Source organism: Salvelinus fontinalis, chromosome 2 (genome assembly GCF_029448725.1).
Source record: "Salvelinus fontinalis isolate EN_2023a chromosome 2, ASM2944872v1, whole genome shotgun sequence".
NCBI classification, from domain to species: Eukaryota; Metazoa; Chordata; class Actinopteri; order Salmoniformes; family Salmonidae; genus Salvelinus; species Salvelinus fontinalis.
Genome location: NC_074666.1, coordinates 21,205,595 through 21,221,985, shown reverse-complemented (window position 1 = coordinate 21,221,985; position 16,391 = coordinate 21,205,595). Strand labels below are relative to the sequence as shown.

General features: G+C 40.5%; 1 protein-coding gene across 2 annotated transcripts in view; it reads left to right on the top strand.

Annotated features, from left to right (window-relative positions):
* Positions 1 to 2,040: 2,040 nt before the first annotated feature.
* The window catches only part of LOC129813900 (unconventional myosin-Vb-like), a 90,171-nt gene continuing 75,820 nt past the window's right edge, over positions 2,041 to 16,391 (top strand). Inside the window, exon 1 of one of the 2 annotated variants that reach the window (XM_055866515.1) lies at positions 2,041 to 2,219. In XM_055866515.1, the coding sequence (XP_055722490.1) occupies positions 2,142 to 2,219 (78 nt within the window). In that variant the 5' untranslated portion in view covers positions 2,041 to 2,141. Of the gene's footprint in view, positions 2,220 to 2,822; positions 3,313 to 16,391 lie in introns of those variants that run through there. The other variant, XM_055866506.1, reaches the window with a different exon arrangement.

Genomic DNA, 16,391 nt, shown 5'->3' with positions numbered 1-16,391 from the left:
TAAGTGCTCTTGTATTTAATTAAGTTGCATTCTCTGGATATAGCAACAGCGAGTGAAAGCAGAGAAAGAAAGACAATCCTGTAGAGTGTGTGTGTGAGATATTTAAGATAATGCATCATGTGCTAATACAGTGCATTCAGAAAGTATTCAGACCCCTTCCCTTTTTCCACAATTTGTTATGTTACAGACTTATTCTAAAATGGATTAAATCGTCCCCCCCCCCCCCCCTCATCAATCTACACACAATACCCCATAATGCAAATGTATCAAAAAGAAAAAATGGAAATATCACATTTACATAAGAATTCGGACCCTTCACTCAGTACTTTGTTGAAGCACCTTTGGCAGCGATTATAGCCTCAAGTCTTATTGGGTATGACGCTACAAGCTTGGCACACCTGTATTTGGGGAGTTTCTCCCATTATTCTCTGCAGATCCTCTCAAGCTCTGTCAAGTTGGATGGGGAGCGTTGCTGCACAGTTATTTTCAGGTCTCTCCAGATATGTTCAATCAGGTTCAAGTCCGGGCTCTGGCTGAGCCACTCAAGGACATTAAGGGACTTGTCCAGAAGCCATTCCTGTGTTGTCTTGGCTGTGTGCTTAGGGTCGTTGTCCTGTTGGAAGGGGAACCTTTGCCCCAGTTTTCATCAAGGATCTCTCTGTACTTTTCTCCGTTCATCTTTCCCTCAATCCTGACAGGTCTCCCAGTCTATGCCGCTGAAAAACAACCCCACAGCATGATGGTGCCACCACCATGCTTCACTGTAGGGATGGTGCCAGGATTCCTCCAGACGTGACGCTTGCCATTCAGGCCAAACAGTTCAATCTTAGTTTCATCAGACCAGAGAATCTTGTTTCCATCTGTAAACTACCCACCCAATTTACCTACCTCACCCCCCATACTGCTTTTATTTATTTACTTTTCTGCTCTTTTGCACACCAGTATCTCTTCTTGCACATGATCATCTGATGATTTATCACTCCAGTGTTAATCTGCTAAATTGTAATTACTCGATTTATTGCCTACCTCATGCCTTTTGCACACATTGTATATAGATTCTCTTTTTTCTACCATGTTATTGACTTGTTTATTGTTTACTCCATGTGTAACTCTGTGTTGTTGTCTGTTCACACTGCTATGCTTTATCTCGGCCAGGTCGCAGTTGCAAATGAGAACTTGTTCTCAACTAGCCTACCTGGTTAAATAAAGGTGAAATAAAATAAAAAAATAAAAAAATAGACTGACTGAATTTTAGTGCCATACTGCCATTAAGGCTATTGTTATGCTTAGACTCATCACATGACACATACCTTTTATGAAATACCAGTAGGCAGTTGAGCAGATGATAGGACTTCAGCGGTCAGTCTGACCTATCAGAACATGCTGTTAGTGGCATGATCAGGAAACACCCTTTCAAAGCATTGAGTCATACTAATTGTCAGTGACGTTTCCCAAAGCAACCCATGGTGTTAGCCCCAACATTAGGATCACCTGCTGTTGATGTGGAACGAGTTTTGTATACACACCTCTCCAAATGGATTGATGTGGAAAACATTTCACAAGTACTGACTGAGTAATATCTATCCATCTTGGTAACTAACTGTTTTAAGCCTATTTCATAATAACACAAACCCTTGTCCTTATAAGTACGAGTTATGTATACTAGTTCCATATGAACTTCAGTAGAATGCATACAAATTGTAGAACGTAAAAAAATATATGTATTCCGGTACAAGACCTGGACTGAATTTTTGGAAACCACATTGACAAATAACACGTTTTCCTTTTGACCTGTTCCATCTGTGATCGTATCTGTTCTCTTTAATGATTTTGATGGGTGGAATGTCTTTTGTCTAATTCCATATAGCAGCTTGGCAGGTGAAGCCAGTCAACACCCCATACCTGCAGAAGGAGTGGTTTGGGAGTGGAGGAGTCATGGCCTGCTATTGGAACAGAGTGTTTTGTTCTGTCTTCTGCTCAGGCAGGCTTGAAATATTGCTCAAGCGAAGCTTCAACTCCCAGATAGCCTACTGGCAAGAATGTATTGAGACCAGTATGATCTGGAACATGGAATAATCACAGCTAACTCTGAATCGAGTAGCAGAATCTTCTAGTACATATCTAAGGAATATAACACCATCATGAAAAGGCAACAGAAAGAACCTAACACCATAGCGAAAAAACAAGAGGAGAAGATTGACTATGAAGTTTACTGCCAGGTAACATACTGCTTTAGACCTACGTTACATGTTGTATTTTGTGATGTTGTTGATCATAGTGGGACTAAATGCGGAAGAGGAGGTATCAATTATGCTGTGTTTTATAAAGTCTAATGTCCCCAAATCTGTGTAATCTTTCAACGGTCACCAATATCAAAGTTCAAGCATTACATTTTCATAGGCTTCAGGAATCAGCCTAGTTCAAGTCACATATTGTACTAAAATCAATTAGATAACACTTAGGACTTGTCAATGCTAGCCTTGAACTGTCCACTGTCCACTGAGTTCAGGAAATCATAAAAAATGAGTATCCATACCTTGGCTATTCAGGAAATATTAAATTATATATTATATATTATATATAATATATTAAATTATGGCATGAACTAAGGCTATATGAAGATGTTTCATTATTAGTTACCCCTCTCCAACATAACTATAGGCACATCATGTTTATTAAGATTTTGTGGAGGAAAAAGGTTACATTTAATTAAGATCCCCCCCACACACAAATAAAATGTTAATTGTGTCCCGGTTATCCCCCCACTGGTCTTTCTAATTTAGAATGTCGAATACACTGTAGTGCGCTGATGAGCCAGATGGGGTCTCGTGCGGACTCTGAACGTGCATGCGGCTCTGTAAATTACCAGTCAACATGACTGAGTCCATGGGTATAACGGCGATTAACTAAAGGGAAGCTATTATTAAACTATTTATAGTTTATGTATTTGCACTTGTAGCCTACATTGGGCTGGGTAGCATACCCATATCAAGTCGTAAATCTTTGGCGTTTTTCATTTTTGAGGAATATGAGGGTGATCAAGCAAAACTGAGTTGTTCGACAACTCATCCTAGGAAGACACCTGCCGTCACCAGGAAAGGGGTCAGAAGTGGCAAACACATTTAGCTCAACTCTGGAATTCGGGAATATGACAATTCTAATTAGATGAAAAAACTTTGAGATTATCAACAATTATGAGATATTATCGTTTATAAATAGTGCGGTGCTTCTCCATGCTCCCGTAGTTTCGGTGATATTGTTGGAGAGTGCTCTTGTTGTTGGACCATGTCCGTAAACGAGTTATATTCAAAGGTGAGTGATTTGTACAATCATTGCTATAGCTACAGTTTGATTTCTTGTTACATCATTGATACATAATTGTAACATTTTGGGCCATCATATCTATAGTGACAATAGGATTGAATTGTAGAATTCGCCATTGTAGCGAATTCCCCGCTGCGATGTCATGTATTTCAATGCAGGTGAAATGACAAATGTTAAACAATAAATCGAGCCTCGAGCGCAGTCCCAGTGAGTCTTTGCTCAGATGTGACATTGCAGCTTGTTTGACAGGTGCACGAGCAAGTTTAGTTCTGGTATCGGGCCGTAGTCATTAATCAAACAGGTTTGCACCTAAAACGAGCGTTTCTATTGGACAAATGCAGATCGGTCTCTCCCTGTTTCGTTCCGCATGCTCCCGTTTAAGAAACGTTTAGCAACAGAATTGGCGTAATGAATACGCCCCTGTTGTACTGGCTTGTCTTCTAGCCCTGTGGACTACTGCATGACCTAGTTGTGTCCATAATAGTCAAATAAATATTTTTCAATACTGACAAGTCTTTAGCTAGAATAACTACATTTTATTATTTTATGAATGGAAAAATGAGCTAGCTAAACCATTCATAATCTGTGATTTGATCTCTCAGTCAACAGTGAGTCTTGAACATTGGGATACTTGCAATTTGTGCTGAAGTTGCTTTGTGAAGAAATTGGGTTGTGGTAATCATGAATTATGTGGATATTCTATTTCTGGAGGTAGCATACTGTATGCAGTAACACATTAAACAACACTAGTTATTCAAACATGGGGCCCCTACAGTTGAATGAACATGCAACAATTACTTGAGCTGACACCAATACACAAATGTGGTCCTTTCAGATTCCCACTTTTCACTCCTAGTACTTACCCATTTCATGCATCTTTGGCTATCATTGATTTTCATTGAGATTGAATGAAGCATCTCCCGATGATATACTCAAAAGCATAGAGCCTTTAGGACAAATGCTGACCGAAAACTGCTGATACCCTTTGTGGAATTTGTGATGTTTACAGTACAGACAATAGATATGCTACCGGCATACTCTTTGACTTTGATTGATGTGTTTAAAATAAGTATTATCAATGTTATGCCTAAGCAAAGAAATTGTATTTTGTTACCATTGTTATTATAATTCCTTGTGGTGTAGGCCTGTGCATTGATTAACCTAGGATATTTGTGTGCAGCATCACCGGAATTACTCGTTTCAGGAAGAAACCTAGCCAAATTGTTGAAAAAGAGATGTCTTTGAAGTTATTGGATTGAGAAGAACAGAATTAGGTTACATACATTATTTGTCACTAATCCTCTAGTCTACATGACCCAAAATCCAGTTCCACATTCCACTGCAGAAATTACAAAAATAGCTGTTGTTTTCTTTAGAACTCTTTAGAAACGTTTTACTTGTTGAGGAAATGGCTTTTTCAGTTAAGTCTATTGTCTAAACATGCAGGTTACACCTTTTCCTCAATATTGTTCTACTTATGTAGTAGTTACTTCCAATGTTCCTTCTCTGGGACATTGGAAGTAGTTAACACTATCTACGTTTCCCTTTAATGTGGGAATTGTGATCGAATCAACGCAATATTAGCCATTTTCAATGCAACATACCAAAACAAAACGACTTATGCAAGATATTTTCTTGTAGGCAGAGCGCATTGGAGAAAGATTCTATTACATTGACAGGCACGACTCAGGCCCATACTCTACACAGAACAGTGCACCATAACCAGTCAGAGCTGCTGTATCCCTATCTGTAAATAGACCATTGCCATATGGATCTGTGCCATTCACTTTGAACTGGACTGTGTTACAACATGAGTGGTCGTGAGTAGATGCGCTTGTTTTGAGATCTAAGTGAGAGCTGCATGTAGCCACGTGCACATTTGTTCATATTCTTTGCTAGTAAGTGAGTTATTAGCCAAGTTAAAGCAAATTTCTAGTTAGCAATGGGGGAGTTGTTGCTTCCTACAAGAGCACAAAATGTGTGCGTCTAGCCATCTTTGAAAAACAAGTCAGGTAAAGAGCTTTTTTTATTTCTTAAAGGGGCAGTGTTGTATTTGGAGACGGGCTTGAATAAACTAAGTAGCCAATAAACATGCAGAGGGTAGCATAATTTGTCTGATTCTCTGTAATAATGGTATGGGAAGAATAATTCATTTTATTTTGTAAAGTGGTTTCTTGCATCAAACAACAACATTTTCAGTCACCACCTTGTCTGAAGGACAAGTGTACAGGTGAATGTCAATCCCTACATGTTTTTTTTTTTATCTCATGGAATGTTGGCCGACATTGAACACTACACATTGGCAGCTACTGTAGGCTAAATGATAGAACAGCTATTTCCATGTTAAAATGTTATGGGATGCATTTTCTCCATTGTTTTGTATGGTAAGCCACTATGATAGGCCTACATTATGATCAAATAACCACAGTACTACTTGGACACTGTGTTATAACTGTAACTTAAAGCATAACAGCCTCAGTGTTCAAAGTAAATGCGCACCATGTGCATGAGATGGATGAAATCATACCTTGAATGCAGAACTCAGTGTGTCAGAGTGAGCAATGAGCTGTCGCCCACTCTTAGCTATGATGTGGGTGTGCCCGAAGGGTCAATACTGGGGCCCCTCCTGTTCAGCCTGTACATTAATGATCTGCCTTCTGTCTGTACTGGGTCTGAAGTTGAAATGTATGCAAATTATACAGTGATATATGTGCATGCAAAGAGCAAACAACAAGCTGCACAAGAACTCACTACTGTAATGGTCCAGGTTACAAAGTGGCTCAGTGACTCTTGTTTGCATTTCAATGTGAAAAAAAACGTGCATGTTCTTCACAAAGAGGGCAACAGATGCTACTGAGCCAGATGTCTATGTGTCAGGGGAGAGGCTCCAGGTGGTATCTGATTTTAAGTACCTTGGCAACATACTTGATTCCAACCCCTCTTTTAAAAAGCAGGTGAAAAAGGTAATTCAAATAACCAAATTCAACCTAGCTCATTTCCGATTTATACGAAATTGTTTGACTACAGAGGTAGCAAAACTGTACTTCAAATCTATGATACTCCCCCACTTAACATACTGCTTGACTAGTTGGGCCCAAGCTTGCTGTACAACATTAAAACCCATTCAGTCTGTCTACAAACAGGCTCTCAAAGTGCTTGATAGGAAGCCCAATAGCCATCATCACTGTTACATCCTCAGAAAGCATGAGCTCCTGAGTTGGGAAAATCTTGTGCAATACACCGACGCATGTCTTGTATTCAAGATCCTAAATGGCCTGGCTCCCCCTCCACTCAGTATTTTTTTTAAGCAGAAAACCCAAACATATGGCAGCAGATCCACAAGGTCTGCCATGAGAGGTGACTGTATAGTTTCCTTAAGGAAAAGCACTTTTAGTAAATCCGCTTTCTCTGTGAGAGCTTCCCATGTCTGGAATACACTGCCATCAGACACACATAACTGCACCACCTATCACACTTTCACAAAAAACATGAAGACATGGCTCAAGGTCAATCAGATTTGTGAACATAATCCCTAGCTGTGTATTGCCGCTTTCTATGTTGTCTGTTGTCTGTAGCTTGTGAGATGTGGAAACACTTTGTTGCTTTTATGGATTTTGTCTTGTTGCTTTTTGTGCTATGTTGCTCTGTCTGTATGCTATGTCTGTATGCTTTGTCTTGCTTGTCCTATATTGCTCTGCATGTGCTCACTGCTCATTGATTGTCTGTATTGTAATTGTTTTTAATAACCTGCCCAGGGACTGCGGTTGAAAATTAGCCGTCTGGCTAAAACCAGCACTTTTACTGAAACGTTGATTAATATGCACTATCCCTGTAAAAATATAATAAACTCAAACCAGAAGTGACACAGATTTTTCAGAACTTGAAGTTTGCTCTTAGCTGAAATTGGCTCATTGCTGAATTTTTTTTGAGGGAACATTGGTTACTTCCCTCTCTCTCAAACTGTACCCCGGGACAGAACAGTCAAGCTTTGTCATGTGAATAAATAACTAAACCTTTTCTAAACATTTTCCTTTTGTGGATTGGTAGTTAAAATAGGACTGTGACATTGTAAAACACTAAAGATACACCTGTATGCATTGTCATCAGAGTATCTCTCCTCTCTAGTTATTCCTGCTCGGTGCTCTCATCCATGACCCTTTGCCTTGCTGGACATGATGTAACAGTATAACTTTAAACCGTCCCCTCGCCCCGACACGGGCGCGAACCAGGGACCTTCTGCACACATCAACAACGGTCGCCCACGAAGCATCGTTACCCATCGCTCCACAAAGGCCACGGCCCTTGCAGAGCAAGGTGCAACACTACTTCTAGGTTTCAGAGCAAGTGACGTAACTGATTGAAACGCTAGTAGCGCGTACCCGCTAACTAGCTAGCCATTTCACATCCGTTACAATGACATCTCTATGCAATATTCTACCCTGTCTATGTATGATATTTTATACGAAGATTCGTCATAATTTTTTCTCGCTGGGCCAGTTCAATGTCAACCAATTGGCAATCCATCTAGCTTTTATGTTTAGTTTTGGTACTAGATTGCAGTACATTAACAGTCCTATATGTGTGTTCTCAAACTGCACTCCTCAGTTAATAACCTATAGTGCTGAGCGATTAACCAAATGTTGGTTATTTTTCAGTTTTCAAACAACTAATTGACCAACGTCGGTTCGATTATTTGAATTCCAAATCAGATCAAGCCCGAACTGTGCGATGTTGTGGTTTCTACCTATTTTAGCACAGAAAATGTGGTAATTAACTACAATGACCATAAACCATTGCACACCTGCTTACTTGTCCGGTCTTTATCTGTGTGGAGCAGACACAGAGACTCTTTTGTCTGTGACTTGCGATGCTTTATCTACTTGAAAATACATGATCTAAGTGATTGGATAGTTGGTATTCAGCAGTCAAAGTATGCCTTATTTACATTGAAGAACTACAAACATTTTGATTTTGCATAGGCAGCAGCTCTACAGAGATGAGATGGCCTCCCAAGTGGCGCAGTGGTCTGGTTCGAGTCCAGGCTCTGTCGTAGCCGGCCGTGACCGGGAGACCCATGGGGCGGCGCACAATTGGCCCAGCCTCGTCCGGGTTAGGGGAGGGTTTGGCCGGCAGGAATGTTCCTGTCCCAACACACTAGCGATTCCTGTGGCGGGCCGGGCACAATGCATGCTGACATGGTTGCCAGGTGTACAGTGTTTCCTCTGACACATTGGTGCGGCTGGCTTCCGGGTTAAGTGGTTGTTGTGTTATGAAGCAGTGTGGCTTGGCTGGGTTGTGTTTTGGGGGCTTCGCCTCTCCCAAGTCTACGGGAGTTGCAGCGATGGGACGGGACTGTAACTACCAATTGGGGAGAAAAAGAGATGAAATGATGACTTGGAATGAAATCAAATAAAACAAATATTTGATTGAAGTGATGTGAATAAATTATGCTGAATCTCTACGGGATTGGTGTCCCTAAACCGGGACGGTTGTTGCTAGCGTGCGCTAATGTTGTAAATAACCGCCAACTTTACAGGACATGTCTTATATGGGCAGAAAGCTTAAATTCATGTTAATCTAACTGCAGTGTCCAATTTACAGTAACAGTAAAAAAATAGCATACTGCTGTTTGAGGGGAGTGCACGGCAACTGGTTTGAAATATTCACCTCTGAAGGTACAGTTGAAGTTGGAAGTTTACATACACAAAATACATTTAAACTCAGTTTTTTACAATTCCTGACATTTAATCCTAGTAAATGGGCCTTGAAATACATCCCCAGGTACACCTCCAATTGACTCAAATGATGGCCAATTGGCCTATCAGAAGCTTCAAAGCCATGACATAATTTTCTGGAATTTTCCAAGCTGTTTAAAGGCACAGTCAACTTAGTGTATGTAAACTTCCGACTTCAACTGTAGATCATTTACTTACATCTTGTTCTGATTTGTCATCCTGAGGGTCCCAGAGTTAAATGTAGCATAGTTGTGTTTGATAAAATGCATTTTTATATTCAAATGTAGGAACTGGGTTCTTCAGTTTGAATCCCTGCTGTCTTTTTGTCATTTAGCAGACGCTTTTATCCAGAGTTGCTTACAGTTGCAAGATGTCGAAAGCTATGAGATAATGCTGTAATGCTGCTCCATACCTTATTTTTTAGACATGCCAGCAGTACTTTCCTGTCATAATTGGTAATAGGGTGGCTGTCAATGAGCCACTTGCTTTCAGAGCCAACTTAGAGACTTGTATATTCTAAAGGCTCTTTCATACTCCCACACAGACATTTCATTGTAGACACCAGAAGACAGTGTTTTGGTCCGATTTGTATCGTAGCTGAAGGGAAGTTAACCATAAATGTACAGTAAGCCACACATTAAAGAAGCAGTGGAGAATTTTGCCATGAAGCAGACACTTAAATAATAATTAGTTGGGTACTTACATTTTTCCTATTTCACACATGAACAAATTGGAAATTTGTTTTTTTGCATATCCCACTCCCCCTGAGAGGGAGGAGGCAAGATCAGATGGGACCATTCTAGTCAATGAAAGGGCAGATGCACATGTGAACAGGCACGCCTCTGATATAAGTGGCCATTCCATTTTTCGTTGACCAAATTCAACACTCTCATTGACCTCCATACAAAAACTCCTTATTTTTTAAATAAGGAAAAACGCCACTTGCTGGAGAAGACAGATTTTGGGCCCTCTCAGGTACTAGTCATTGTGCTGACACACATCATAGCAGGGCGGGACATTAGCAGCACTGGAACGGAAGGATAGAACACTGTAGTTCTATTCTCAGGCTTTTCATCTTACCTGTGTGTGTTTACTTCACCAGTTATAAAGTGTCTTTTAATGAACCCTGAGAATAGTCTGTTCAGGTTAACCTTCTCTCTCTACTCACGTCTGATTTTCATTACCAGTTCTCTCATTTACTGCCCTCAGAGTCCAACTTATCCCATAGATAAGATGATTTTCACCTGCTGTACTGTTACAAAACACATTCATAATTCACAGAAAAGGCCTAATGAAAAGATATTCTTTCAGCAATGAAAGTTTGAGTACAAATTTTTGTCGACAGCCCAAAGGTTAGCCTAGCTGTAATTCAGATTTAAAATAAATAAATCAAAAGTGACATGTTTGTAATAATATGATGGCAAAATATCCAGTCTTATATTCGCTGGTGTATTGGGGGGTAAACACACATAAACGGCTATTACGCACCATTTTTATTTTGAGCGAGTGTTTACCCACCTTTTGCAGAAAAATGCATTGAAAGTATAGGTAGCGTTACTTTACTCACCGCGAATGGCAATGAGCGTTTACCAACATATTTATTTTACCACTAGTATGGTTATAGTAGTGTTATAACCTCTCAATCTCATGAGTTTAATCAGTGTTACTGTCAGTGTTGCTGTTGAAGTCCAGGTTGGTTGACTGACATGGATACCGGTAGTATCAAAAAGGCAAATCCATTTTAAAACACTCATTGTTAGACGTTACACAAAAAACATGACTTCATCAGGATCACAAGGGAAACCGGTAGTGCAACTTTTTCTCACTGTTATTCTCTGCTTCTCCTCCCCCTCTATTTCCCTCCCTTCACCCACCTATACATGTGGAGCCTGCTTCCAGAAACGTACCACCTATCTGGCTGTTGTTTTTAAAGGTTGTTTTATGTCTCTCTTTAGATTATCAGTATTGGTTGGAGAAGGCTGCCTGAATTGATGTGATAACGATAAATAGAACAACACATTTGTAACATTAATGTGCACCAGTTTAAAATGATAATTTCAACTACTACTATTTTGATTTGAAGCCGTCAATTGTCCCATTAACAATCACCCATATTAGCAAATGTATTTCATTTCAAACTTCACATTTCTCTAGTATAGGCTTCTTATTGTTCTGAATGTTATCAGCAAAATGCCTGCGATAAGTGATCGGTATGGTCAGTGTTTTCCGGTTTATCATGCCGGCTCTACTACTATTGCATCCAGTGTATTATTGACTATTCTCACTGTTATGAATCAGATGTCTGACGTTCAGCTCTGATCTATGGCTATGTGTTAGTTTTTCTGTCTCTTCTGTTCTGCATAGCACAGCATAGCACAGCATAAGGTACCATCCTGACGACAATTCTGTCAGTCCATGGCCATGCGTGAGCGTAAACACACGCACACACGCACACACTCATTTGAATAATGAAGTTAAAAGACGGATCATCCATGTTTTTAACGTTCTTCGTCGGGCGAAAGAGAGGAGGACCAAGATGCAGCGTGGTGAGTATTCATTTTAATAGAATACTTGAACAAAACAAAAACAAAAAACCAACAAACAAACGACGACGAAACAGTCCCGTAACGTGAGCACAAGTACACATAAAACAGGAACAATAACCCACAACCCACAATACAAAACAGACTACCTAAATATGGCTCCCAATCAGAGACAACGACAAACACCTGCCTCTGATTGAGAACCATATCAGGCCAAACACATAGAAATAGACAAACTAGACAAACAACATAGAATGCCCACTCATATCACACCCTGACCAAACAAAACATAGAAACATACAAAACAAACTATGGTCAGGGCGTGACAATGTTTCCTTGTAGAGATCATAAACATCCTTGTGTATCTCTTCTGTGTTTTCGGACACCTACAAAGCAAGCAGGGCCAACTCTTGCTTGATTGTATCGACCCAGTGCAGCAGCCGATGGTAATAAAAAAAAAGCAATTTCATTAAGTCTGCTGGAAGTGTGATGGAGTGATCAGAAGGAGAGAAAGAGGCAGGGAGAGAGTAGGGCTCAGCTAATTAGTAGTCAAAGCCATTACTAAGTGAATGGATGCAGGGTTATAGTCTTATTCTATCCTATCCTCATTGAGCCTGTGTTTTGTACTCAACAATAAGCAATGGCATCACTCTTTCATGACCATGGGCTACATTGTCAGTTTGCTAAATAGCACTGATTGCATGTATTACTCACAACAACAGCTGTTGGTGGATAGCAAATATAGCACTATTGCAAAAATAAAAACACGAAGCAAACCTAACCCTTTGATCCTTTAAAAAGCTGCTGAATGTAAAATATTGTGTGCTATAGCTTGGAAATAAATCAGTGTGATTCTAGATGACAACATAATGTTGTCTGTTTGCGACATTAGGGCTGTTTTCCTAAATAACTAATCTGCTTTGTGTTTTGTTTCTTTGCCACGATACTAACGAGTATCGCAATACTGCTATCGTCCCGGCCCTACAATCACTCCAGGTAATGCTTTGACTACCCTCTCTGTTCCTCATGTCATGACAAGATGAGCTCTTAGCTATTGTGTCTCTACTAGGAAGAATCATGGTGGTACTATGTCCTTGTTTTGTTGATGTCTCCTATTATTTAGGCTGATGTCTGAGTGCAGAATCCCTTCTTTTTTGCTGAGCTAACTGCTTCTTTGTGATTGAATTCTGATTAACTGTAGTAATGTGGTCTGTGATGCAAAACATCACAAGTCATGGGAGTTTCATTACCATATATGGTCCTATTTTTTTTATAAAACATTTTTTATTTAACTAGGCAAGTCAGTTTAGCCAAACTCGGACGACCCTAGGCCAATTGTGTGTATTTTATAAAAATTGGGAACAATATTTCTAGGATAAACTTCTTTCCACCCAATATGCAGTTGTGTTTCTTTTTGTTTCACAGTGGAAAAGGAAGGACTGGGAGAGAGGAGCGCAGAGGTACACATACTCAGCTGAGTGTCATTTAAAAACGTGTCATTCAGAGACATGCTTGGGGCTCATTACGATCAGTCTTCACTAAAGTTTCACCACAGCAGTATTTGACATGGCAGAACAGACCAAATTTAAACAACTGCCTCCAAAATGAAATTCTCCCCAAATATGGTCACGTTCATTAACAGCATACAATTTAGAGAAGACCTATAGAATACATTACAGATATGGGCCTATCTGAACACCACCACAATATCCTATCAACAAGGATTAGTTGGCCATTAACTGTTGTTGATTGTGATTCTGATGACTTCTGTGTGAACCACATCTAAGGGCAGAGAGGATAGATTGGCTTGGTTTAGGAGGGTGATGTATATGTTGAGACAGAGGAAAGGAGTGGCGTAATGGGCCTATGGGAGGTCACTTCAGGGTAAATGATGCTCGTGCATTCGGGTTTGATGTTGGTTTCTCAGGTGAAGAATGGCTTGGCAAAGTGTGTGGGTAGGCTATTGTATGTATACTGGTGTGTTTTTAGGGGGTGGGTGGGACAGGGTGTGGCATCAGAACAGAAGTATTAAGCAAAAAGACATCTTCAAATCTGTCACAAAGCCACTGCAGCTTTCCATCCATCTAGGTTCCGCATTCATTTAGCACGGTCTCCTTGTCCTCACTTCAAATGGCGATGGGCCGACGTTAGATTGCACCCACGGCACTAATTATAAAGTTCTTAATTTTGCATTTCAACTCGTTTTTTGAAGAGTTTGAAATCTGGAGAATGGTTAATCATGTCCATGTTTAACAAGAACCACAGATTCTAACTAATCCCAGTTTAGTCAGTGTGGAAATGGGTCTGATGTAGGCCGTCTTTTGTTCACATTGGCAGAGGAACTTGGCTTTCCCCCTACTGTGTTTGGGCTATCAGTGTTGGTCCATAATTAAAGATGGTTTTATCGGGAACTAGCAAGGACAACTTGCAATGCCTCAGCACACCATCTGAGAAACATGATTTGGCGAGAACCAACTGCAGAGAGAACACCTGCCAATCCGTGCCCTCACTGCTCTGGCATCAAAATAGATTTTTTTGCCAAGTGAGCTCCCCTTAGGGTTTTATATAAGTCACGGAAGAAATGATTACTTGCATAAATATGTTCAAAAAAATCCCTAATGTTCAATATTTCCCTAAATGCCTTAGCTTATGAAACAAACTCATAATTCAAATTTGAGTGTCAGCTCATAACTCATAATTTTTCTTAGCTCTGGGCTAAGCACCAGGCTTCTTAATAAAGGCATACACTACAGTACTAGTGTGGCAGGTAGCCTAGTGGTTAGAGCTTTGGGCCAGTAACCGAAAGGTTGCTAGATTGAATCCCTGAGCTGACAAGGTACATATCTGTTCCTAGGCCATCATTGTAAATAAGAATTTGTTCTTAACTGACTTGCCTAGTTAAATAAATAAAATAAAAAAGTACTACTACAGTACTCAGTAAGCATAACTTACATACCATAAGTACCGTATGTTTAGGTTGCTTTGTTTTGTTGTTTTTTCTAAGCCATTCCGTGGGCCGTGGGACATGTAGAGGTCCATTGTGACACTAATTGAATGAGACGGGAGCAGACGGGGCCATACCCCCCTCCCTCAAAATCAAAAAATGTACGTATCAGGAGGAGTATCAGCCAAATCAAATCGTATTGTATTAGTCACATGCGCCGAATACAACAGGTGTAGACTTCACAGTGAAATGCTTACTTATGAGACCCTAACCAACAATGCAGTTAAAAAAATACGGATAAGAAATTAAAGTAACAAGTCATTAAAGATCAGGCTGTTGATTGTGGCCTGTGGAATGTTGTCCCACTCCTCTTCAATGGCTGTGCGAAGTTGCTGGAACATACTGGAACATGCCGTCAATCCAGAGCATCCCAAACGCAATGGGTGACATGTCTGGTGAGTGTGCAGGCCATGGAAGAACTGGAACACTTTCAGCTTCCAGGAATTGTGTACAGATCCTTGCGACATGGGGCCATGCATTATCATGCTGAAACATGAGGTGATGTCGGAAAATTAATGGCACGACAATGGGCCTCAGGATCTCGTTATGGTATCTCTGTGCCATCGATAAAATGCATTTGTGTTCGTTGTCTGTAGCTTGTGCCTGCCCATACCATAACCCCACCGCCACCATCAGGCACTCTGTTCACAACTTTGATATCAGCAAACCGCTCGCCCACACAACGCCATATACGCTGTCTGCCATCTGCCCGGTGCAGTTGAAACCGGGATTCGTATGCAAAGAGCGCACTTCTCCAGCGTGCCAGTGGCCATCGACGGTAAGCATTTGCACACTGAAGTCGGTTACGACGCTGAACTGCAGTCAGGTCAAGACCCTGGTGAGGACGATGAGCACTCAGATGACCTTCCCCAAGATGGTTTCTGCAAAACAACAGTTTGTGCAAAATATTTTTGGTTGTGGAAATCCACAGTTTCACCAGCTGTTCAGGTGGTCGGATGTGGAGGTCCTAGGCTGGCGTGGTTACATGTGGTCTGCGGTTGTGAGGCCGGCTGGACGTAGTGCCAAAACCTCAAAAACAACATTGGTAGAGAAATGAACATTAACATTCTCTGGCAACAGCTCTGGTAGCCATTCCTGCAGTCCGCAGGAATGCTTCCTCAACCTGAGACATCTGTGGCCTTGTGTTGTATGACAAAACTGCACTATTTTAGAGTGGCTCTTTATTGTCCCCAGCACAAGGTGCACCTGTGTAATGATCATACTGTTTAATCAGCTTCTTGATATGCCACACCTGTCAGGTGGATGGATTATCCTGGCAAAAGATAAATGCTCAATGACCGGGTTATAAACACATTTGTGCACAAAATATGAGGAGAATAAGCTTTTTGTGCACATGGAATATTTTGGGATCTTTTATTTCAGCTCATGTTGCGTTTTATATTTTTGTTCAGTATATTTCAATGTTCTTAAAATGTCCAGGCCTGCAAGAAGAAATTATACTCAAATGGGCACAGGGAGGAGTTGACTTAGGATGTTGCACCCTTAAACTATTTCTCAGTCCGATGTTCCATCTATGACATTTGAGAGGCAATTGTGAATATTGTCACAATTAGGAAGAGAAACAACAATTCCACATTCTATCTAACTAAGGCATGCTGTGATAACTGTGAACATTCATTCTCACTGTGGTACAGTATGTGCTTGTAATTCTCTAAAAGGATTTTGGCTACTTGATTAATGATGATTGTCCAAACTTGCAATAAACATTTGGAAATAGTGTTGTGATGGACTGTTTGATAAGATAGACTAATGGTTTGATGCAAG